At 42.9% G+C, this 23,532-nt stretch overlaps 1 protein-coding gene across 2 annotated transcripts; it reads right to left on the minus strand.

Moving 5' to 3' along the window:
* Window positions 1-7,968: 7,968 nt before the first annotated feature.
* Window positions 7,969-14,793, minus strand: CLEC3A (C-type lectin domain family 3 member A). Of its 2 annotated transcripts, none has more exons than XM_056500703.1 (3): window positions 14,595-14,791; window positions 12,876-12,956; window positions 7,969-10,112 (listed from the first exon to the last, which is right to left on the minus strand). In XM_056500703.1, exons 1-3 carry the CDS (start codon window positions 14,707-14,709, stop codon window positions 9,721-9,723), a joined length of 588 nt encoding a protein of 195 aa, XP_056356678.1. In that variant the 5' UTR covers window positions 14,710-14,791; the 3' UTR covers window positions 7,969-9,720. The 2 variants fall into 2 exon arrangements, with proteins under 2 accessions (XP_056356678.1, XP_056356679.1); XM_056500704.1 differs by having other exon boundaries at window positions 9,523-10,112; window positions 12,876-12,950; window positions 14,595-14,793.
* Between the last annotated feature and the right edge of the window lie 8,739 nt (window positions 14,794-23,532).

Raw genomic sequence — 23,532 nt, forward strand, 5'->3', positions numbered from 1 at the left:
TTGTTGATTATTGAGTTGATTGTTGTTATAACTGTGGCTTGTTCATGTAATTATTAAGTGAAAACATTAGTGCCCTTAGAACCTGACTGCAACTGTGCTTAATTATAACCTTCACCTGAGAACAGGTACTGGCAAAGCTGTACCTGGTGTAAGAACACCGAAGAGCTGATGTAATCTGTATTTTGGTCTTGCTCTGCATCCTGATGACAACAGAAGTTACTACTTGAAAAAAACAGCTGCAGAGCAGATGTTGTCCTTTGCTTATTTTGTTCTTTTACTTAACACCTAAATATATAATGGAAGGTGTTTTGTTGGTTTATTTTTAGTTTGTTTTTTTTTTTCTGGTAGATTAGTCTCTAGTGGGTTATTTAAGAGGTGTAAGTAACAAAAAAATAGGTGTAACAAAAACTCTAGTTTTTGTTTAAAAACAAGGTTTCTTTTGTGAAGTGGAAGCAAAAAGTGGGTTTTGCCATACATTCTTAGCAGCTGAAGGCACCAGTCTATAAAGAACAGTTTAAAAAAGGCCAGGAGTCTGTCTAAGAATATTCTTCTGGCCTCAAGCAGTGTTTGATCAGTGTTTTCATGAGGAAGAACATTCCTGAGGACTTGCATAAATGCAGTTGCATTTTGGAACATACGTGAGCTTTTAACATTCTCCTGCACTAAGGAATTCAGTGAAATAATTTTCCTGTGTTTTGAAGCCTTCCCTAATCAGGGCACCCCAATGTCAGTGGGATGGAGTGAGAGGGTGGAGGAGCAGTGAGGGGAGAGGAAGGGGTGTTATGCAGTCTGTCAGAAAAGGGAGATTATAGCCCCCAAAATGCCTGACAGTTCCTAGGAGGGAGAGGTGGGGGAAAAAAAACAACTAAAGTTTATCATTTTTTATATAACTATATTAATATAAAAATTGATTTCAAAATAACCCCACATACATTATTATATTCTTACTAGATCCATTTGGTTTCACAAATATAACCTTAGTACATACACATTAACCAATAACGATCCCTCTGTGGTAATTGAAGTGACTTCGCTGCGGTTTTTTGGAGTTTTTGAGTCTCCTGCGGCCTAAGTGTGAGATGTGGCAAAGGCGGTGCTGCCGCCCCGTGGTGCTGCCCGGTACTGCGGTGCTGCGGCCGGGCCGGGCTGCGGGGTTTTCGGGAGGGCTGCGGGGCCTGGGGCGCGGCACGGCTCGGGCTGCCGGTTCTGGGGCACGGCCTCTGCGGCTCCGGGCCTGAGGCACGGAACGGCTCGGGCTGCCGGTTCTGGGGCTCGGCACGGCTCGGGCTGTGGTTCTGGGGCACGGCACGGCTCGGGCTGGGCTGTGGTTCTGGGGCGCGGCACGGCTCGGGCTGCCGGTTCTGGGGCACGGCCTTCGCGGCTCCGGGCCTGAGGCACGGCACGGCTCGGGCTGCCGGTTCTGGGGCACGGCACGGCTCCGGATGCCGGTTCTGGGGCACGGCACGGCCTTCGCGGTTCTGGCGCTTCGCAGGCCTCGGGCCGTGCAGGGACTTCAGTCATGCCCCGAGGCCGGCGCTCCCCGAGCCTCCCCTGCTCCAGCCCCGTGTCCATAGCCGCCCCAGCCATGTCGCGACAGCGGCGTGTCGCCGCTCGCGTTGCCCCGGCCCGGGCGCTGCCCTGCAGCAGGACGCGGTGTCCCTTGTGCCCGGAGGTGCCCGCACGGCCCCGCCTCGGGCTGGCGGAGTCATCTCGGCCCAGCACAGCGCTGCCAAGTGCCCGCACCGTCCCACTGGGCACCCTGACACAGCTGCTCCGGAGAGCAGCCAGCATAACCCACATGCACAGTGCTGCTGACCCCGGAGCTTACCAAGCACACGAAATACATTGCCTGCATGGTCCCATGCCACACTTGCATGTCACTGATAGCACACATCTTTCTTAATGTCTTTACGAACAATTTCATGAATACAAGTATGGATGTTAGTGCCTTTGAAATGGGCTGTAATGTGTCTACTTTGTGCAGCGGATATGTTACCAGGCCCTGACAGTTTGGTCCTGAAGCAGACGAGGGGTCTGCAGAAGCCTGAACTTCTGAACTTTATAGTAAAACAGGTTCAAGGGGGGATATGTGGTAGGTGGTTCAGGAAGGCTGCACCTTCGTAGTGCCTCAGCAATGGGGAGAGGAAGAGGGCAGTGTCTCCTGGGAGTTTGGGATAAAAAGAGGCTGTGCCCTCTGAAACCCTGAGAGAGAAAACCCCATGGGCGCATGGCCCAATAGACTCTCTTCCTTTATGCAGAAAGAGTTGAAGAACTCCTCTGTTTCCTTTTTGAACATAAACTTCTGGTGTTTTTGGGTTTTCCTGACATCACCATGCTCCAGCCTTTTCAAGGTCCCCAGTTCACTGCTTGATACATCCCAGTCCCCCCTCTTAAGTGCTCCCCACATCCCCCACAGCTGTCCTTGTGCTCCCCACTAAGCCATGCCAGACATCACCACGGTGCCTGTCCCAAACTGTGTGCACACAGAGGGGCAGTGGTGATGTCACAGCAGCCACTGTGACACCATTACCCAAGGCAGTGTTAAAAGGAGGCTGGGTGTCAGTGTGACCTGCGGAGGTGCCAAGGAAGGAGCTTGCCCAGGGCTGCTGAGGGAGGAGGGCATTGCAGGGGCTCTGCTCGTGTCCTGCTGCTCCCTCTGGCTTGGCAGAGGCTCTCCACGCCCTGGCCACTGCCCTGCCCTGTTTGGCCATGGTGCAGCAGGACCCTGCCTGGGGGGGGTTCCCTTGCACCTTGGCCACGAAGAGGGAGAGGCTCTCCCACTTTGGGCCCATTCGGACCCGGCACCTCCTGCGGCAGGAGCGGCGGGAGAAGAAGCCCTACAGCCGTCCAGACATCCGCCCCAGGAGCAGCTGCACACCAGCCCCAAGCCTGGGCCTCTCTCACCCAGCACAATAAAGGCTTCTCGTCTGCCCTGGGGGCTCCCACTCTCATTTGCAGTCATCCTCCTCTGCCTTTTCGAGGTCATGGGCCCAGTGGATTCTCTTCATCCCTGGGACTGACAGTGCCTTCCCTGACCTGGCTGGGCTGGGGAGCCTGGCTGGAGGACATGGCACAGCTCGGCCTGATGGGCAGTGCTGTGAGCTTTGGGTGCTTCCTGGCCTGAGGGAAGGTGCCTGGTTCAGTCATGTCTCTGGTGGTTCTTCCTGGATGTGCAGGACTATGGGTGGTCCCTGACTTGGGGGTGTTAATGAGTTTGGAGATTGCCGACAAATTTTGGGGATGTGCCTGGGTGTGGTGGTTGCTGCCAGTTACGGGGGGAAACTTCAGGGTTTGGGGGTGTTTCTGTGTGCGTCAGATGCGTGCTGCTGGGTTTGGGTGTTGCTGCCAGGTGTGGGCTGCATTTGTTTTTGGGGTTTATTCCTGGATTTGGGTGATTCAGCCAAGGTGTAAGGGTTATTTCTGGTTTGGGGGTGCTGCTGGGTTGGAAGCTGTTAAAAGCAGGCTCTGCCCCAGTAGAAGCAAAGCCCTGGCTTTGCCCTTCCCCAGGCTTGGGACAGGACAAAGCCTGTCCCTGCAGGAGCAGCAGCCAGTGCATCCTGTGAGGTGCTGTGCAAGCTGTGATCTCTGGATGGTGTTCCAGCAGCTCAGCTCCCCAGCCACCCCTGAGCAGAGCTGGGCTGCTGCCCCCAGGAGTCCTAGACTCACCTGCTCTGAGGTGAAATAGTGGCTTTCACTTCTGGAGTGCCTTGGGGGTGCCCACCTCACTGTCTGCTCTGCCTTGGCAGATAATGGGCTTTTCTGACCAGAGTTCAATGCCCACAGACACTCTTTGGAGTCTCTGTTGATCTCTCAGAGCCACTGCCCTGATTTTCCATCCTGCCTCTGCAGTAGGGTTCTTGTAGCACCAGGCAAGGTCTCAGACATTTCTGGGGTTCACCTCAGTTCACCTTTCACTGTCAGCAAGCACTGAATTGGCACAGCCTGGGCTCTTGGATCCTCTTGTAGCTTGCTTGCTATTTTTTTTAAACGATTCAGACACTTTGGAAACCTTCCTGGAGGAGGCATCTCATACATGGCAAAATTGGTTTGAGAATGTGGATCCTGAGGACTAGAAACAGTCTGACAGCACCCTGTTTCTGCCCTTTGTATTTCAATTCCTTAACAAACCATTTTCATCAATTTTGATTTTCAAAATCCCTTCAGCAGGTTCCCAGCCTACAGTGCAGAATGCTTTGCTTTATGAAGATCGTAGTTTACAGTACATGTGAAAATACTCTGGAAAGAAACCATACAACTTCATTTACAAACCCACCAAATAATAAAGACAAATGTCATAATACTTGTTTCATATTACCAGAATTTCTCCCCTCCTGTCAAACACCCTAATGCACTTAGGGTTACCAATTACCACAACCAGACTTAAGACTACAGCAAGTTTTCATGTAACCATTTAGAATAGCTGTCAGGGTTTATCTGAGACCATTTTCTGCTTGCCATCTGCTTTCAAGACTGCAGCTTGCAGTTGGGCAGTGGGTCACAGCAGCCTCAGCTGTGTTTCAGAGTTTGGCTTTACTACCCACTGACAACACAAAATCCTGTCAAGTCTCTGTCTGGAGCAGTCTTGAGACAAAATCAGGTAACACAGCATGGGATGTACTTGTCAGCTCCATATCCTGGTGAATTGGTAGCATCCTGGTGAATTTCCTTAACTACTACAAAGATAAACAGTATTTCTGAGAAATTCTACAAAAATAATTTAGTGGAGTTTTTATTTTTCCACAGGCTAGCTGCTGAATTATGTCAAGGAAAACAAGACTTTAATACATCAGAGAAGTTAGTGCAGTAAACTGCAATAAACTTACTTTTAAATACTCTGAAAAATCTTGACCTGATTCTGATTTTGCTACTAACAATTGACTGCAATAGTGACATTTCACTTGTGAGGGATTTGAATCCACCTTGTATTTACAAATAATTGAAGTAATGCATTTGCATAAAGAAGTACCACAGGTCATTGTACACCCCCTCTTGTTTCCCTTTGGATCACTGTTTATCTGTTGGTCTTACTTTTCTTTCTGTCTCTCTCTGAATCTGTCATGCCAGTGAAACACATCACACCTGGTCTGCATTCACAACTTTGTTTCCTTGGTAAGACTTTGGGAATTCTTCCCCTGTGCATGTTACATACAATTCACTGGACTGTTTTGTGGATCTCCAGCTAATTCTTGTTCTGCCTGAAAATCAGTTTGAATTCAGTAAGAGGCTACCATTACATTAATTTACATTCCTGATATCTACTGCTTCTATAATTCAGTAACAAAAAATAACCCCAAAACCCAGTCACAGTTGCCATTTACTAATTTAATTTTAAGATGATCTACTAAAAAAACAGTTATGGAAGTGCAAAGTAATGGATACACTGGATTTCATTTCAGCATAATGATCTGGAAAACAGTGCATTGGTATGTCTCTATCAGAGAAAAAAAAATTTCCAATATCACATTGACACCAAGTAGCTGGACTTTCAAAAGGGCTCAATTATTGAGTGTTGAACACTGTTGGACCTTGGGTCTCAGGTCTGAATGTACTCCTTAAAACCTGGTTATGAGTTCCCTTGAAAGTCTTGCTTTGACTGCACACAGTGTTTGATTTAAGGTGTTGACCTTTCTGTACTGAATGAGAATATAAATATATATTCTGTGGGTTTGAAGAGGGACCAAAGGGAGAGTTACTTCCAAAAATAGTCTGTGCTTGTGTAGCCTTTAAAAAGGAAAAATAGATCTTTTAAGAGTAATGGTTAACAATGTGCTCTCATTACTCAATTTTTTTAAATTGCTTTTCTTGGCACAAAGAATTCTATGCTGGATCCCCTATTCCATAGTTGGAGAGAATCCAGCATTTTAGCTCTTTGATCACACTCATAAAACTCTTCACAATTACTCTTATCTTTGGTGGTAACAAGAAATTCCCAAAGTATGTTAATAAATATCTTCAAACACACACTTTTGTAGCCCTAAGCTACACACAGTCCTCTAATGGGGATCTTCTGCTACAGATATTCAGCAAGTAGTTGGGATACTCAAATGTAGCACATAAGAGTGTTAGAAAGCAGATCTTAGCCCTCTCAGCTAAAGATTATATTCCTGAAAGTCTTTACATGATTCATTAGTTCCTAACATCAAGTGTCATCCCTTTGGGAGAAGAGCTTGGTAAGGCAATATTTAATTTTTCCTCAATAAGAGTCAGCTGTGTCTTGGTCTTGCAGAGGAATGAGGACGAGCCCTGTTTCCTGATACAGGAGGGAAGCAGAGATGCCTGTGGGGGTGTAAATACTCTGCCAAGCAGGGGGATGGCAAGGAGCACAGGTAAGAGAAGCAGGGCTTCCTAACTGCAGCAAAGTTTACTGTATTATGACAAAAAGAAGGTATTAAAATCAGCTTTTAATACTACCTGATTGACATGGAAGCTAAGAACACTTGTGATCAATTTTCTTTCTCTTTTTTGGTTTCATTATAAAACCAGACAACCCATTCTTCACCCAGCTTTACTAATGAGCTTCTTTCTCCAAGATTTTGTACCCTGCATAATGAAGAATACCTGTACCTTGAGTGAAGCTTGACATTTCCCTGCCTATCCACCAAAGGCCTTTTTCTCTTCTTTCAATGCAACACTACAAACTCAAATGCCTGGGAAAGAAAACTGGTAGAGTCTCCAGAACATTCTATTCTGACCACCTTCCTGCCATATTTCAGTAGAATTTCCCAGTTCATATGGTAATCATTTCCTTCTAATCAGTGTTTCCTATGTAACTTTGTTTATTCACTCCTACTTATTCCCACTTGCCAAGAAAGCCCAATGAGACTATTGGGGGCATATGTCTTTTATGACATTAAGAACAGATTAATCATGCTGACAGCATGCTAACAAAAGGATGGTTTTCATTAATTAGCACTTACAAATAATTTGTTAAAGGTTACAGAGTGCTTAATGTATTCTTCACTAAACAGTTATTACATGGACCAGCCAACCAATAAATTGCTTATAGCTAGAAAAAGCTTTCCTGTTGGGCTTAGTGCACTTCTCAACCTTTCTGAAAAGCATGGGCCACCTACTATCCTGAGCAAAGTGTTGATGGCCTAGTCTTGTGGAAAATGGAGCATTTTGTACCTCATTTTGTACTTCATTGCCATAATGTGTTTCATATGAGTTTATTGTATTTTTATTATTCGTACTAACGTGTCTTTTTTTATTTTGCCTTGATTGTTTGGTTACGTGCATAGGATTGATTTTTTTGAAAGGAGAGAGACCATTTTGCAGCCTACTTGGTGGTGTTGGGCAAACCATCAGAGTTCAGGTTGAGGTACAGTAATTTATGGGATGCATTGCTCAGGTAGGGTGCTATTAGCAACTTCTTCATTAAGTCTTGCTAGAAGTGCCTCCTGGACTTAGGCTGTAGTCATTGCCATTACTGATCAGCTGCACATACACACATGTGAGCAGGTACAGTTTGTATTCTGAAGAAACCATCTAATTTTATTTTAACACTAGTAGAATTGAGTTTCATAGGGCACCTAATGAAGACTGAAAAATCTGTATTTAAAATTTTGATAAAAGGCAGCAAAGCTTGTCTCTGGTGGACAGGGACTACATCAAGTCTCCTAATGCCCCTGGTATATTAACAAGATCCAATGGATGCTACTTAATTACCATATATTGGCAAATATATTTAATTTTTTATATACTTAAAATTATAGTGTTGTGCAGGCAAAATTATGAGGTTTATATGCTTATAACATTTCTCCGAGCCCATTGTCTTCTGTTTATCACAGTGTTTCTACAGCAGAGGATAGAAAGGAAAGCTGAAGATGTTTTCTTTGTTACCTGTCTCTTATCTTGAGAGTTTCATTCTTGGGAGGAGAAATTCCAGGATTCTGCAATGTAATCTGGGCTGATCCCAAGAACTCAGCTGGATTCTCCACAAGAACCATCCACTGTCACAGGGTTGCTTTTATTGTCAGTCTCAAGATGATAAATGTCTTTTTAGAGGATCATCCAGAAAGAATTTTTTAACAATGAGATTTTTATATGGTAATTTTACACCTTATAGGGAACCTACATGAACGGGCTCACGTTCTTTATAATGGGTACCCCAGCAAAACAGCCTATGAAAATGTAGTCCAGTTCCAGTTCAACAGGGTGTGGAATTTGTGGTGAATTCTTAGTTTGGCTGTAGCTGTAGAGATATGCTGAAACATTATTATTTCAGACAAATCAGAGGTTAAGAAGCCATACAGACTTTAAATCATGCACAAATATAGGTAACAAAAATGTTTACCCCAACTTTAGCAAATGCTGGTACATTTTGAAAGAAGATGGGATATATTTGGGCCCTTTTTTCTGCTATATTTCAACTCAGGAGTAAATGAGAGATTTCAGAATCAGGCTATTTTAGAAATACATTAAGTGTTGGAAAATTTGTTTAAATACAACACATTGGAGATACCTTGAGTAGTTTGATCTTATACAGCAGGGATCCAAATTTTGTCCTGTGACCTGTAAATACAGTAGTGGAAAAAAAGTACCCTTTTTGAATCCTTAGGGAAAGTTCTAGGAAAGAATGGCCTTCACATGGGTGCATAAGCTGCCAAAAATACTACAACAGTTAAATACTGGTAATAGCAAATTTATTGCATCATCTAAAATCTTGCATATTTAATACATAAGAAATATGATTTATCCTCCAAGCAGCGATGTATTTAAATATTTAAATAAAATGAGAGAAACTGCTATTTATGACATGAAAGCAAATCTCTGTTGTGAGGTCCAGAACAGCCAAAAGCAGCCAGCATGTTTTACTTCATTTTGACATGTCAGGTGTTAAATTGGAACATTTGCATGTGGTCTGGCCCACTCTCCTGTTCCCCTGGGCAGTGCTGCCCTTCCCATGGGAGCGGTGGGTGAGTGGGAATGCTGGGCCAGAAAGGAGCTCCTGTCTCCTCCCCGAGATTTCAGGAGCTCCCTGTGAATGGCAGAGGCTGTCTGAGCCTGCAGGAGACCAGGCATAGCAAGGCTGCACACAGCAGAGTGGGATCCAGTCCCAGGCTGCTTTCTTCTGTGGGAATGTTCCAAATGACATCTAATATTTAACCATAATTGAGACATTTAGAGGCAAGCATGTCTAGACTTACTGATGTTTTAAAACAGCTGCTCCCCCTTTTTCTAGCAGTGTATCACTGCAGATTGCATGTAGTTAAATAACTAACACCTGATTTTTCTGTTTTGTTTAGCATTCTTAACCCATAGGTAAAAACTCTTGGCCACAAATTAATTCAATTAGATTCTGTAAAGGATGATGGCTGTTTTTCACAGGAGCTCACATAATCCCAATGTCCCTCGTAAACTTTAGAACACAGAGGATCCTTACTGCTCATACTGGAAAGGATTACCATGCAGCAGTATTTTCTAATTAAAGTACAGAAGTGTAATCCAGTGACCCGAACATCAAGCAGAAGTAATATGCAAAAATATGATACAATGCAGGCGAAAACATAATATATATCCCTGTGCATAATGAGAGTACTCACTAAACCTTTTTAGCATATGAATAGAAAATAAATTAAGAGAGAAAATTTGTGTTTCAGGAAAGAGTGAGTTCAAAGCAGGAGAGGGATAGTTTGAACTCATCACTCTCTAAGTGGGAGGGGTTGCTAAGCAAGAGTGTGTGTTGATAACCCAAAACATGGTCCTTTGTGGATGTAATTATGGGATCAGGAATTCACAAACGTATCTCTTGGCAGTGCGGCAGACTTCATCCACCCACTTGCCTTGGGATGGCTGAGACAAAAAGACACAGTTCTCCCTCTTGCCTCCGTTGGGCTGGGCACGGTCCCAGTTGAAGTAGTGCAGAGCCATGCCATTGACATCAACAAACCTCCCTTCGTGCACCATGTCAGTGACACCCAGCCAGAACTCGGACGCGCTGGGCGCGCTTTTCTTGCCGTAATCTCGAAGGATGTTTGTTTCCTCGTTATTCCTGGGGATAGCCAACGTCCCCCCCTTGGTTATGCAGTCTTCATTGGCTTCATGGAAATGTTTGGTGCCTTCTGACATGAGGTAGCACTTCTTGTGGGCCTTGGTCCCACGAAGACACACTGTGAACAGACAGGAGTTTGCACGTTCAGTACAAGCGTGAACCTCGGCTTTCAGTTACGATTCTCCAAAGGATAATTTTCCAAAAGCACAGTGAAACTTAAACAGGCAAATCCTTCAGCAAGTGGAAGGCTTTTGACTCCACAGAGTGGGCCTGAAATTCAGAGTAAGGTCAGACTTACCTGCTGGTGCTGTAGTTCATGTAGGACCCTGTGTGCAGCCAGCCCTTGGGAACAGACTCCTGAAATATAGCCCAGGTCTGTTCTCAGTGCCCCTTTTACCAAACAGTCCTGCTTTCACACATTTTCTTCCTTATTTCAGCAGTCTTGAAACTGATGGAATGGATGAGCTGTGGATGTTTGTTTTATTGCCAGATATAAGTTGGTTATTGGGGAATCTGCGTTTGGCTTTATAATGGAGACAGATGTAAATGTCTTTTAATATTTATATTAATAATGGTATTTTTATAATAATATTAATATTAAATTTTAATATTAATAAATGTCTTTTAATATTATTTAAATAAAATAAATTTTTTACATCTTATCTAAGCTCAGTTTCTAGCAATCAAAGGCAGGACATAAATGTGCTGTATTAAATCTGTCCTGCTGACCAGGAAAATACGGATTTGAAATTCATAATACAAATCTCTGAGTGATTAATAAAAGTGTAATTCTACCTGTAGGAGATTGCTTATTCACCTCTCTTGGCATTAATTTATTTTCTTTCCATCAAAGTTTCCCGCTTCAAACTCTAAATCCAAATGAAGTAATATAAATTAAATCTATAAGTGCTTTAGAAAAGTGCACATGTATTACTGAGCTTACAAGACAATCTGAACCCAGTCTTCTAAACATTTGAATTTATAAATCTGTTTGCTTTTACTTCTTCTGGGGAAGCCTTGATGTAAAGTCCAAATGGACCAGAGGGTTCATTTGGCAGCTGCTCTGTCACTGGAACTGCCTTGCAGAGCTGCTGCTGGGGTTGTTCCAGCCTGAGGTCTGTGGGGGCAGGAACACAGGAGGGAATCCTTAAACTTTGCCTTCCAGCTCTCCTAATGCAGATTTGTAAAAAAACGATTTCTCCCAAGAAAAAATAATGATGGCAAGATGAACCCTCCTTGGTGAAGTGTTTCTTCTGATCTGAGGAAGATACCAAAGGCTCGGAATAGATTCCTGTGACAATTATTTTTAGAATCCTTCATGTTATTATTTGCAGATTATTTCATTTATTACTTAAGTTCATCTTTACTAATGTACATCTTCTGTCCTGATGTTTTCTATAATCTGTTTTTAATTCTTATCATCTGTACTTATAAAAAATAATTTTGTCTCTGATCAACAGGATATGGAAGTCACTTTGGATCACATTCCACATCTCAAGTTTTTAGTATTTCCAGTTGTAGTATTCACTGCATTCCTTAGCTGCATTTTCAGGGTCATAATTTTCTATTAGGGTTTAACCTTCAAATTTTAACCCTTCCAATGGCCAAAGAGAAATAATGAACCTATTTATTAAATGTGGAACACTTTATCAAATTTATATTAATAGGAAAGGTCAAAGAGACTTTACTTCAGAAATGCTGCAGCATTGATAAGAACTGGATGATTTTAGGAAGAAGGTATGTGCTGCAAAATGGTGTGTGGCAGCATTTCACATTTCACTCTATCTGGAAAAGAGGCCCAGGAAGTTTAAGCAGAAGAAATCAGATTTTTAAGGTGTGTCTTGGAAATGTCCATGAGCTAAAAATGGAGCTCCTTTTTTCAGCTGTTAAAGAACATTAACAAAGACAGCCAGAGCTAGGGGGGATGATAGGTTTCTTTTTGCCAAATTTGGATTCCAGTTGTACAGTGTGGGTTATAAATTTAGAATAAAGCTCAAAGTAAGTTTTGAGGAGAGAAAGTCTCCCAGTTCTGGTTTCTTTTCTAAGCCACTGCATGCTTCTTCTCAAGCTCCTTCTGGAAGCAACACAAGAATTACTTTTAAACAAGAGTTACTTGTCTAGCACAGGCTTCCTCTTTTAAGAAACTTCTAAAGCCTTCTTTTAAGACATTTGAAATAAAAATATTTTGTAAAGCCCAAAAAAGGTCCATGTAACCCAAGACATAAAACTGAACAACCCAGATATTGCCATCCCTAAGGAAAATATGTTCTGTTTCACGAGAATGATGTAATTTCCTCTGTAATGTCCTCTCCTACATGTTTAAATGCCAGGTTTTGTGTCAACAGCTGTTAAAAAACACAACTGTTTAGTAGCTGTATGTGTATTTACCCTTCTTATTTTGTTTGGAAATTTCCATCTGGTTATTTAAATACTTAAAGGACTCTGCAGGTTGGTCCAGAATATTTCTGAACTCACAGTGAATATGACTTTGAAGTTTTATGGCAACATTCACATTTGAATATATGTTCATATCAAGGCTGGGCACTTAACTTGCTGATCACCTAAACTCTCAGACCCAGGAACCCTCCTTGTGCTGCCTTTGATGATACAAAGCTCAGAGCTTGAAGCTGTGCATAGCAAAGGCAAGAATAGTTCTTGCTGTCAGTGGAGAATCACCATTCATTCCCCATTAGCTGAGACCTGATTTTACTTAAATGCTTCCTTCAACACTTGTCTGTCTGCTAAAGCTGTGGCACACAGGTTTTATGGAGCTGTACTCCATATACTGAGTCATAAAAATCTCATTAAAGAGAGGGGTGGGAGTGAAGAAGAGAGGCAGTGAGAACTTTAGGGAACCACTGACCAGCATAAACTGCTTTACCTGTCTGGAGTGCTTGTATTTCCTTCAGAGCATTTACTTCTCGCCACAGTTTGTCAATCTGGGTCTTCAGGTCATCTTTTTCTTACACAGAAAGAATATCCAGAAATTAACAGATATGCACACAGTAAAAAAAAAAAAAAAAAATTAAAATTACATGTTCAAAGCTGTTTTAAAATATCATGGGTTGCTGCATTGTTGAGATGCATTTTGATTCTTTTTAAAGATTTGTCCTTAATGAAAAAATTCCTCTAGGATTCCTATAAAAAACACGAGGAACCCAGCTTTACTTTTCCTTCTCATATTTTATCATGGATGTTGCCCTAAAAACTGTTTGAAAATCATGGATTGTTGCAGCTAATCATTATTTAGCAAGCTGGTATCTAATTTACAGAAAATGTCCCTTTTTCTTTTGAACCTGTACACTCTGGTGTATGGATATGATACACAAAAAAATAGCAGGACACAAGTTGTGTTTCTTCAAAGGAATGTTATTTCTGTGAGCATGAAAGTTTCACACAACTCTTGTTTTAGCATAGGAAGGAATAACAAATTAGACCCAACCTGACAGTCTGAATGTTGCAGATGTTCTTGCTGAGGTGCAATCTCTACTTCCCAGGATTAGCCTTCCTCTGTCTCTCAAAACAGAGGGCCTGGGGACTTCACACAAAATCACTGAATTGGCATTTTGTAGCACTTGAAAAAGCACCAAGAATATGATGGGACAAGAAAAGAAGCTAATTTGCACACAACTCCATTTTCGTGTCTTTTCCATTAATTATTATTATTATTTTTTTTAATCATTGTGGTGTCTTTCAGGGTTCCCTGCTTCCCCAAGGCAGAATTCACTGTTCTCCAATCAGTGCTGCTCTGTGCTGGCACAAAAAATGTATAAGCAGCCTGTCCTTAGGACCCCTAAGTTAAAAACCTTACAGATCCCAAAGGAGGAGACTACAACTGTGAGGCTTCAGAACAGCTCCATCTTCTTGTACAATGGCTTTATCAAAGCCACAGGTTTTTAATTAACTAGGAGTTCAAATATTTGCCATTAGTGAGCCTCCATCATACCCACTTTTATTAGAAATAAGTCTTTAAATTAAATACACAGACATTTCTAAACAACATTCTGTGATTTTGTATTTACTCTGTAAGCTTTGCTGTGGGAACTGATGCCTCACCTTCTCCTGTTAATTCTTTGATATTGACCTGCTAATTAGTTTGACTTGCCATTTCACAGTACTTTTCATACAAGTGGAATAATATTCCACAAAGAGTAGACAGGCACTCTGTTAAAATTACAAAATGGTACAAAAATCTGAACAATAATCCTTGGAGCCTGAATACCTCTGCTTGTGTCCCCCAAATTAATAAATTTCCATTTTTCTGATCTTAGTCAATATAGCTACATAACTAAGAATGATTAGCCAGAGTCCTCTCTCAGCTGTACCTGTGAGTTCTGAATAATGTTGACAGAGGTGAACAGCCAGAACAGAGAGATATATTTGCAGCTGTTATACAGCTCTATTTCCATAATTCATTCTGGCACCTTATTTGTGGCTTTGCTAACTCACATAAAAATATTTAAAAGACAGACATAATATAGACTCAATAAATAAACATTTGTGTAATGTTAGTTTCTGGTTCATGCAATGCTGTTTAAAGTACACAGTACTTTGCACAGCCTATAGGCTGCTATCCCTCCTCCCAGTTCAGACCCAGTACCTTTCACTCTGCGTTTGCTGTGCTTCCTGGCTTTGAGTTTGGAAGCCTGGCTCAAGGTCTGATCCAGCAGTAGTAAGCTTATGAGGAGAAAAATCCTAAGTCCAGTTTGTGCCATGTCTCTTTGAAAGACCCTAAGAAGGAGCTTGCAGAGGTTCCCTTTAGCAGCTCTGAGAGAGGTGACCCAGACCCATCTCAGCAGGGAGTGCCTGAGCTCAGCTTTATAAGGCAGGCTTGCCTGCACTCCTTGCTTACGCAATGTGTTGGATGCTTTAGGTGGCTGTAGCATAAGACACCCCCTTGTTCTCACAGCCCATCTGAAACTTTCCATTCTGAGCTCAGCTGTACCAGCCCTGCACACTGCGCTGATTGCCTCACCCGTAAGCACTGCACCTCCTGTTTTACCACTGGAGCCAAAACCTGTGGAAAAGCAGACGGGTGCTTGTGCTCTGCCAGCCTCGAGGAGGAGCAGCCAGAAGATGTCCACAAGTGTCAGAGACTCACCCAGTACTGCTCTGCCCCTGGCTGGTTAAATCATAACAGTGGCCATCACCTTCCACTGAAACAAAACCAGGATGTTTCTCCCTCAATGAACGCAAACACTGCAACCACAGACCCACAGAGAGGATAAATACATCAAAATAACATTGTGTGGGGGTGCATTTATTGCTTTATGAAGAGGTAATAAATGCCTGATAGATATGATTGCATTTCTAGGTGAGAACAGCAGCCAGCAGGGTCTAGTCAGAGGAACAAAAGGTAGCTATGCTCTCCCAAAGGTTCCCAAGCTCCGATTGTAGAGTCAGAGGAAGAGTAAAACACAAGGTGCTTGAAGCAGGATAGTGTCTCCCTGGAGTCTGGAGAGCTCTCTGAGTTTGAATCTCTTTCATTTGCCCTTGGGATCTGTGGATTTCTGTGAGGCTGCCTTTAATTGGGATTGCTATATGAAGCAGAACCTCTCCCTGATTTTGGTGAACAAATTAAATTGTCACAAAAATATGCCCATCCATCACACTTTTTCTTTTTTCCTTTTCTTTTTCCCCATTACAAGAGGATTTGATTAAAATGTGGACGCCAAAGCTATTGCTGGGTGCTAGCTGGTGCAGTTCATGTCCTTCAGAACTGTTCTTCCTGACATCCCTTTGCATCTCTGCCTTGATTACATTCTCCTCACATTGCTGAATTTTTTAAATCAGGACTGTAAGATCAAAGGTCTTACTACTTTATTAAAAGAAAGCTGGGATTTAGGAGTGTGCTGGTGTACAGCATGAATACTTACTGGCTTTTTCCAGTGCAAACCACACCTGCCCTGTCTGTCCTGGGCACCTTTAAACAACTCCCTGAATTCTCATTGTCTGTAACTAGTGAACATCTCTTAACCATTAGATAAGAAGCTTTCAATGAAAGCATCCTGATATGATCAAACTTCGTTCCAGTGGTCCTGCCTCAAAAATATTGAAGTATTAATATACATTGTGTAGGGAAACTTCTGGATCAACATTGCTCAGTCCTCAGAGCTGTTTTGGAGCACAGCACACCAGAGATGGCTGTTGTGGGTCTCACCCAGCCAGAACTGCCCAACACATCTCACACAGCTGCAGATTTCAGTCCATGGTAGATGTGGAAAGGGCTGGCATTCCAGCTAGCACACCAGAACTGAAATGTGAGCTGGCAGAGAGGAAAATAAAGAGCTTTACAAGAGTCTAGTTCAAGATTTAATCTGTCATTTAGAACAAGCCCTAAGTTCAGGCTTGATCCATGCTTTATTCCAGTGGTATTGAGGCATCAATATAAGTTAATTAAGGGCAGATGGCTGGATCAATAACTGCCTCCAGTTAGTTTTTCACTTGGTGTCTTCTCAGGTCCTGTGGAATTGCACATGAAACTGGTCCTGAACCACTGCAGCTTTCAGCCTGACCAATTAAACTGTGCTAATTTCAGGTGGCCTTGATAAGGGAGCTGCAAACTCCTGGAGCTGTTTCATGGGGAGCTTAACTGTCCCACAGGCTTTGGGAGAGGCTGGACCAGTAGCTGGGTCAACAGGAATTTTAGTGTGTGTGTTCAAGGTCTCAGTACCAGAATGGATTTGTTCCTGCCCCAAGGAACCTGAGCTTGCTAACACAGGCTCCTTTTCTTCCTGTGAAATGAGTCTGACAGAGAAAGATTTGTACTCTACTGGGGCAGCACACCAGTCACTAGAAACAGAGGGATAAAGAAAACATGGATTTGGTATTCTGACAGTTCTTGGCCAAGAGCCTGAGTGAAAAACTGCTTTTTGGATTATGCCATGCAATGCCCTTTCAAGAACAGGGTTGAAATTCTGTTTTGAAAGCTTAATCCCCCTCATTAAGTAGTTTCTCTGACCATTTTGCCAGTCTGCAAGTAGCTCAGCTGGGCTTCACTCCTAAAAAAAGTCAATCACAAAGCTGCCCTTGCAGCTGCTGGGATAGAACACAGGGATATGGGGGCTGGAATTCCTCTGGAGTACCCAAGAAACATTTTCCATGTTTATGACTAACCTATAGCAGCTGGGAAAGCAGGTTTAACTTCTTGGGTAAGGTGAATGGGCAGGAGAGCCAGAGAGCAGTCCAGATATATTGCTGGGAAGATGTAACCTCACAGTGCTACTGTGAGCAAGCAGGAAATGGAGGCACACAGGAGGCTCCCAGAAGTGAGTACCTGGACTGTGTATGGGCTTGAATTCAGCATTATAATGTTATTTGGAGATGGAATTTTTCTTTTACTGGCTTAGTTACAGAAATATAATATAGCCCAGTATAATGATATACCGATAGATATCTTTTTTCCTGAAGCAAATGATTCCACTTTCCTTATCAGAATATAAATATAAATAATATAAATATAGCTTTAGAGCTGCATACAGACTAGGATGGGATTGTGGTTTTTTTATTTACATCATTGCAGTAGGACTTGTGCATGGAGACAGAATTGTGTTTTCTCTTGAAGTGCTTAGCTCCCTTTTGAGGCACTCTTGAAGTGCCCTGTCTGATAAGGAACATCTTGCAAGAGCCAGAGTTGCTGTGCTGCAGTGGCACCTGGGGTTTTGGCTCCCATCTCCCCACCTCATTCCATTTGCTTTCAGACAACCAAACTATTCCAAGCATAAACATCCTTTGGTAAAAGGCTTTTTTCAGTTTCTCCACAGAGCCTCTTCAAGGTAAAAACTCTGTTTCCTTCAGAGACAGTTCTACCTTTATATGCTCCTGTAAACTGTAAACTCAGGAAAATCTTCATACAGCTGTTTTTTCCTCTCCATTCTCAGCCATCCCTGGGTTTATGGAAAGAACATGCAATGGGGTACAGAGGATGAGAAGCCAGTGTGAGATGAGGACTGGATGCTGAGCTCCTGAAATAGGTCTGGCTGCAGATGTACAACAGCATTTGTGAAAAATAGCTTTAAAAAGATTTAGTGCTTCAGTCTGCTGGGAAGTGAACTGCTCGCATGTTGTCAGTAGATTGTCTGTGTTTTCTGACTCCTTATGCTCCAGAGCTAACTGTACTCTGGGATGTTTGACCAAATGGGAGATGGATGGGCTGTATCTGCTCCTGGAATCAGAGCAATTCTATTCTTCTTGCAGCATTTGAGTTCTAGAAAATTCAGTTCAACTTTTGGAAAATAAAGACATTTTATTTGGTGAGTAGGTGAGTAATTATTTGCCCCTTTTTCTGAGAGTATAAAGAAAAAATTAAAACTGTCAGAGCTGCTGCCAGGCTAAGGAATTGCAAGTGAGGCAATCTGAAGAGCCAGGATGGTCAATATAAGTAGATAACAGAAAGATTAGTAAAAGGTTTAACACAAAGGTTAGTTAATGCCTTATCACCTCCAATACATCAGTTTTTATCACTGTCTTGGGTAAATGGTTGATTTTTATTTGTTTCAATTTAATGTAGTAAATTTTGACAAACTCTCCTAGTCAAGGATTATGTCCTGCTTGGAAAATTACTGTATGCTTGGTTTCTTTGTCCTTGAAGAATCTTGCAAAGGCTTTCTTAAGGATTTGATCTCAGTCCTAAGAGGTATGAGGCAGGATCATGGCTGACATCCCAACACCAAAGTTATTTTGGGGAAATTTGTACAAACAAACTGTGTTTAGGAAAGAGAAGGGCCAGCCTTATGGTACGTGAGGTTTTGTGAAATTATTAATGATATTTTGGGGTTTTGCCTTCAGTTTGAGTTTTTTTCTGTCACGCTAATTTGGTGTTTTGAAATGAAATTTGCTGGGTACAAGTGATCTACTCTGTGTAGTAGAATTAAAGGTGGTTCCAGGTTTATTGCAGAACCAGGCTGCCCACCAGTGACCTGCACTGAGTGTCAGTGAGTTTTCAAATTCATGTCTTCTTTAGATATGTGATTCTGCTCTCCTAGGCACATGCTTATTACTGATTGATCAATAAATCTGCTTCTCAGCATGGTATTTTCCACGTCCAAACTGAACTGTTATTACCTACAGGTCCAGTGCTTTTCAATTCCCATGCTGTAAATACAAGCTTAAAAAAAATTTGAGATATAATAGTGTATGTGAACTGAAAGGATAAATCAAGGCAGTATTTTGGGTTTCTGGAATAAGTGCTTTTTGTATCTGTTATTGTGGGATCTTTGTCACAAAGCATCTCACAGCAGGGTCTCAGCAAGCAGAAAGAAGGGGAAATGATTTGCAAAATGCAACAGAAAGGCTTGTCTTACATCAGTCACACATATGTGAGATAAATAGCATCATCTTGTCTATGTGACCAAATCATCTCACCTGTGCTCCTGTCATTCTCTTGCAATGGCACTGGATATGGATCATAAGTTGTAAAGCAGAGAAAACACAGCTGATCCAAGCCAGAATACAGAAGAGATTCACCAAATCTACACCAAGCAAGGCGAGGAAAGCCACTGAGCTCTTCTTTTGGTTTCCTGTCCAATGCACTCTGCACTGACCCAGGTCCTTTCTGTGTTCAGGTATCTCAAAGGAATGGCAGAGTTGCCAAATCATTTTTTGTTCAGGCCTTTAGCTGCAAAGATAAGAAGGTGCACAGTGCTTTTCTGCCTGTCATTGCCTGGCTTTTCAGACAGGAAGGACCCCAAAGAAATAGGTGTTTATGTAGAGATAAATGCTTTGCTGGATATGTGAAATGTGCACAGAGAACAAACCACAATCCTTCTCAAAAAAGGGACCTTTTACAGATCAGCTGACTCTGGCATCTCTAAAGATAAGGGAGTCTAGGAGAAAAATTAAATCAGTTTCTTTGCAGTCCAGGTGCAAATAGAAGAGCTGAATGGGGTCTTTTAAAATGCTACTCCTCTGGGCTTGGCAAAGTTTCCATGTTGGAAACTCCTGGCAGCAGCTCATGTCTTTTAGCCCTGGGTATGTGTATGAGAATGCATCTCTTTCTCTTTTGTAAACACAAATTACCTGTTGTGCTTCTTTTTCTCCTGTAATGTTTGCTTCCTTTTTACCTTCCTGGAAATGATCTGAAGACATCCTGAGTAATTAATTTCTCCCTTTAAATATTTGGGTTCTGATCATCATAGCTGCCCTAATATGAGGTTTTCCAGCCTCACATTAACATGATCTCAGCAGGTTCTGCTCATCCTTATGTGTGCCAGACAAACTGATTTGGACAAAGCCTTGATTTAGGTACTTGAAACTCTCCAGACAGCCACAGGTTCACAGCAGGTTTCCACCAGTGCAGCTCTGCACTGCCAGAAGGGCCAGGCAGAGCAGGGATTATATTTTGGGGTGTATAGATGTTTGTTGGATTTTCATCATCAGGATGGAAATTCAGGCTTGTCAGCAATGTGATCATGTCTACCTTTGCTGGCTGCACTTCACCAAGGACTTGGAGGTTCTGCTCAAGGGCTGAGGCTTTCTGCCTTGCCAAACCAAAATCTGAGTCACAGGATCTGCAAGCAGCTGACCCTGCTTCACTGTGTTTTAGGAGCAGCACTGTCCCCATGCACAGGCATAATCAGCTCCTGTGCCAGGCCCCAGGCTTGGAAAACTTGGGATGTAGCCCAAGTAAACCACCATTCTTTAAAATATAAGCAGAGTTTTTAACAGCCTAGTCAGGAAGGAAAAATAATACCTAAATGTAACTGCCTGCTTGTCTCTGCAGGCAAACTCAAGCAGTGAGAATTATCCCTGGCTTGCTGGAGGCTGGGGAAGGACAAATCCTGCACCAAGCCCTTCCTTCCTGCTCTGGGCATGTCCCTGCCCATGTGCTGGGATGAAGTAAAAACCACACATCAGCAGCTGGACACAACCTCACACAAGGATGCTGAGATGGAAAAGAAACACTGACCTGTACAGGTGTAATTTTCACTACTGGCACAGTATATAAATATAAATATAAAGTTCAGTCAGAAATAGCATTGTCTCTGGGAGATGCCCACTGGGGAAGGTCCCAGGTGTAGCTTCCCCTCCCACCCAGCTCTCCTGCTCTCCAGGCTGTGTTTGAGCACACACAGATGTGCTGTTACTGTTGGATGTCTTTTCAAAAGCTGCTCCTAGCATTTTACTGAACACAAGGAGGACTTTCTAAAGTCTCAGTTGCCTTTTCCTGCAGAATTCCAGTGTGGGCAGAAAGAACCATGAGAAGTCAGCAGAGCATCCTCCTGCCCTGTGAGCTGCTGTCCTTAGGGAGCTGGAACCCAGCAGGGGTGGGTGCTGAAGCCAGAAAAGTGAGGCCACCAGTGCAGATGGGAAAAGCAGATATTTATGTGTCTTTTGTGCTGTGTTCTGTAGCTTGTTTGCTGATAGCACTCAAGCTATCCAACACAAAGCCAGCTTGTCCATGTCTGTATCAAATGCAGTCACTGGTGCAGCCTAAGACCCTGGCTGAAGTGCTGGCAGTATTTAATGAGTAGGATTAGTCCATTCCAGAAATTGCAGGATGTTCCAAACCCTGCCCTACATGTGTGGGAGAACCCTGGAGTGTTTAAATGAAAAGCTGAAGGAATCAGCAGGAAGGTGGCTGCAGTTATACCTGAGAGGCTGCACACATCTGCATTTTAGGGAGATTTCATAAACTGGGATTATGGGTCTGGACACAGCATCCTTCAGGACTGAAAGAATTCATGCTGTAACATTACCTGAAAGTGCCTGCTGGTCATGAAAAGCAGGATGCAAATCCCCCACTTCTCCTTTCCTTCTTTTCTTCCTGAAAAATTAGATTCTTGTGGTAGACTTGGGGGGTGCCAAAGACACTGTGTATGCTTGGGCTATGTTTGACCCTCATGTCACCCTCCTGGATCCCTGCCCATCTCCCAGGTGTTCCCAGCCCAGGGCAGCATCCCCTCCCTGTGCCACAGTCCCTGAGCCAGCTGCAGGCAGAGCCCCTGAGCTGGGTTTGTGCTGTGGATGGACCAGCTGGGATGTGCAAGAGGCAGGGCCACACTCCCTGACAGAGTGTACAGTTTTCTGGGAAGCTCTTTCAATAGGACCTGGAGTCACAACAGGATTTGCATGAAATTGGTTTGTGATCAAGATTTGTATGTAAAGATGGAAAGAGATTTGTGTGCTGTTCTGTATCCAGCTACAAACAGCTCACATCCATTTAAAGCTGCAAACCTGGCCTGGACCTCAGTCCAGCACATGATGCCATGTTTTCTCCATGTATGTCTGTGGCATGACCTCACACATCAGGGGTGAGGGGAATTCAGAGACTGCATTCAGACTTGCAGGTTTTAGAATCTGAAATGTTGTTCCTCAGTGGCAACAAGAACAGCAGGAATGAAAAGGCTATTTATTCAAATATGTTCAAATAATACTTTCAAATGAAAAATACTGTAGCATTTGCTGAGCAATTTAGGCACAGGGTAAATACAAACTTCTCAGAAATATTCCTTATTAATTCTGTCATGCACATTCTTACTGCAGTTTATTCCCATTTCCAGCAGATGTCTTCAGTGCCCTAGGAATGATCAGGACAGCTCAGATTTTATATTGCTTATCCAACAAGCTTAAAGAGAAAAGAGGAGGGTCTCCTCTGCCTGTTTAATGCTCAGGGTTGATCCCCTTTGTTGTGCAGTCTTACACCAGTGTTACCCAGTAAAGCATCAGGCTCTGGCTGATTATACATTTCCTAGATACTTCTACTCTTGGAAGAACAGCTGCAGACACCCATCAGGTCAATCATGTCTGTACAGGTGGGGTTTCAATGTTGTAAAAATGCCCTAAGGAATTTGAGATAGTTTGTCCTGCTTTTGTCAATAGTGTTTCCAAAAATAATACTATGGGCTCTTCATGGAATAAATATCACACATAACAAAGTGACAAGTTACATCCCCAGCTGGCCCATCCCACAGCACAAACCCACAGCTCAGGTCCTCTGATGGAAAGGGTTTTAAGGATTTTCCAATTTAGATCATTTACTTGCACCAGTGGCTCAAAAAAACTTAGCTATAACAGGGGCATAAATATTACTTGCTGAATTTTCAATGCTCTATCTATAACTGGATTCATTTAGAGAACTAATCAGCTTGATGCTGTCCCTATCAAAGCCAGTGGGATGAAACCTGTGAGGTTCCAGTTTGAGTTGAGCTTGCCAGCCTAATGTAAACAGGGAAGAGAGCTTGCAACAATTACTTTTTTATTTTCCTGTTTTGCTGGTTGATTAGTGAACAGAACACTGTAATGAGTTTATCCACCACTGACGTGTTGAGCAAAACACAGATCAAAGATCTCATATGAATCATATTATGTATGCTCTGTGAAGTTAACCACAACCTCAGGGAATGTGCTGCAAGAAATGCAGCATTGAAACTGAGACCTTTGATATGTGGATGGTGAGAACTGGCAAGGACAGCCAGTGGCACCCAGCACATTTGGGTCAGGGGCTCCAGATCAATCACTCAAGTGAGACCTTGAAGACAATTCCCTCTGTACATCTGCCCTGTGCCTGTGCTGAGCCTGGCACTGCCCTCTCTGGTGCC

The sequence above is a fragment of the Oenanthe melanoleuca genome, chromosome 11, assembly GCF_029582105.1.
Source record: "Oenanthe melanoleuca isolate GR-GAL-2019-014 chromosome 11, OMel1.0, whole genome shotgun sequence".
Classification (NCBI taxonomy): domain Eukaryota; kingdom Metazoa; phylum Chordata; class Aves; order Passeriformes; family Muscicapidae; genus Oenanthe; species Oenanthe melanoleuca.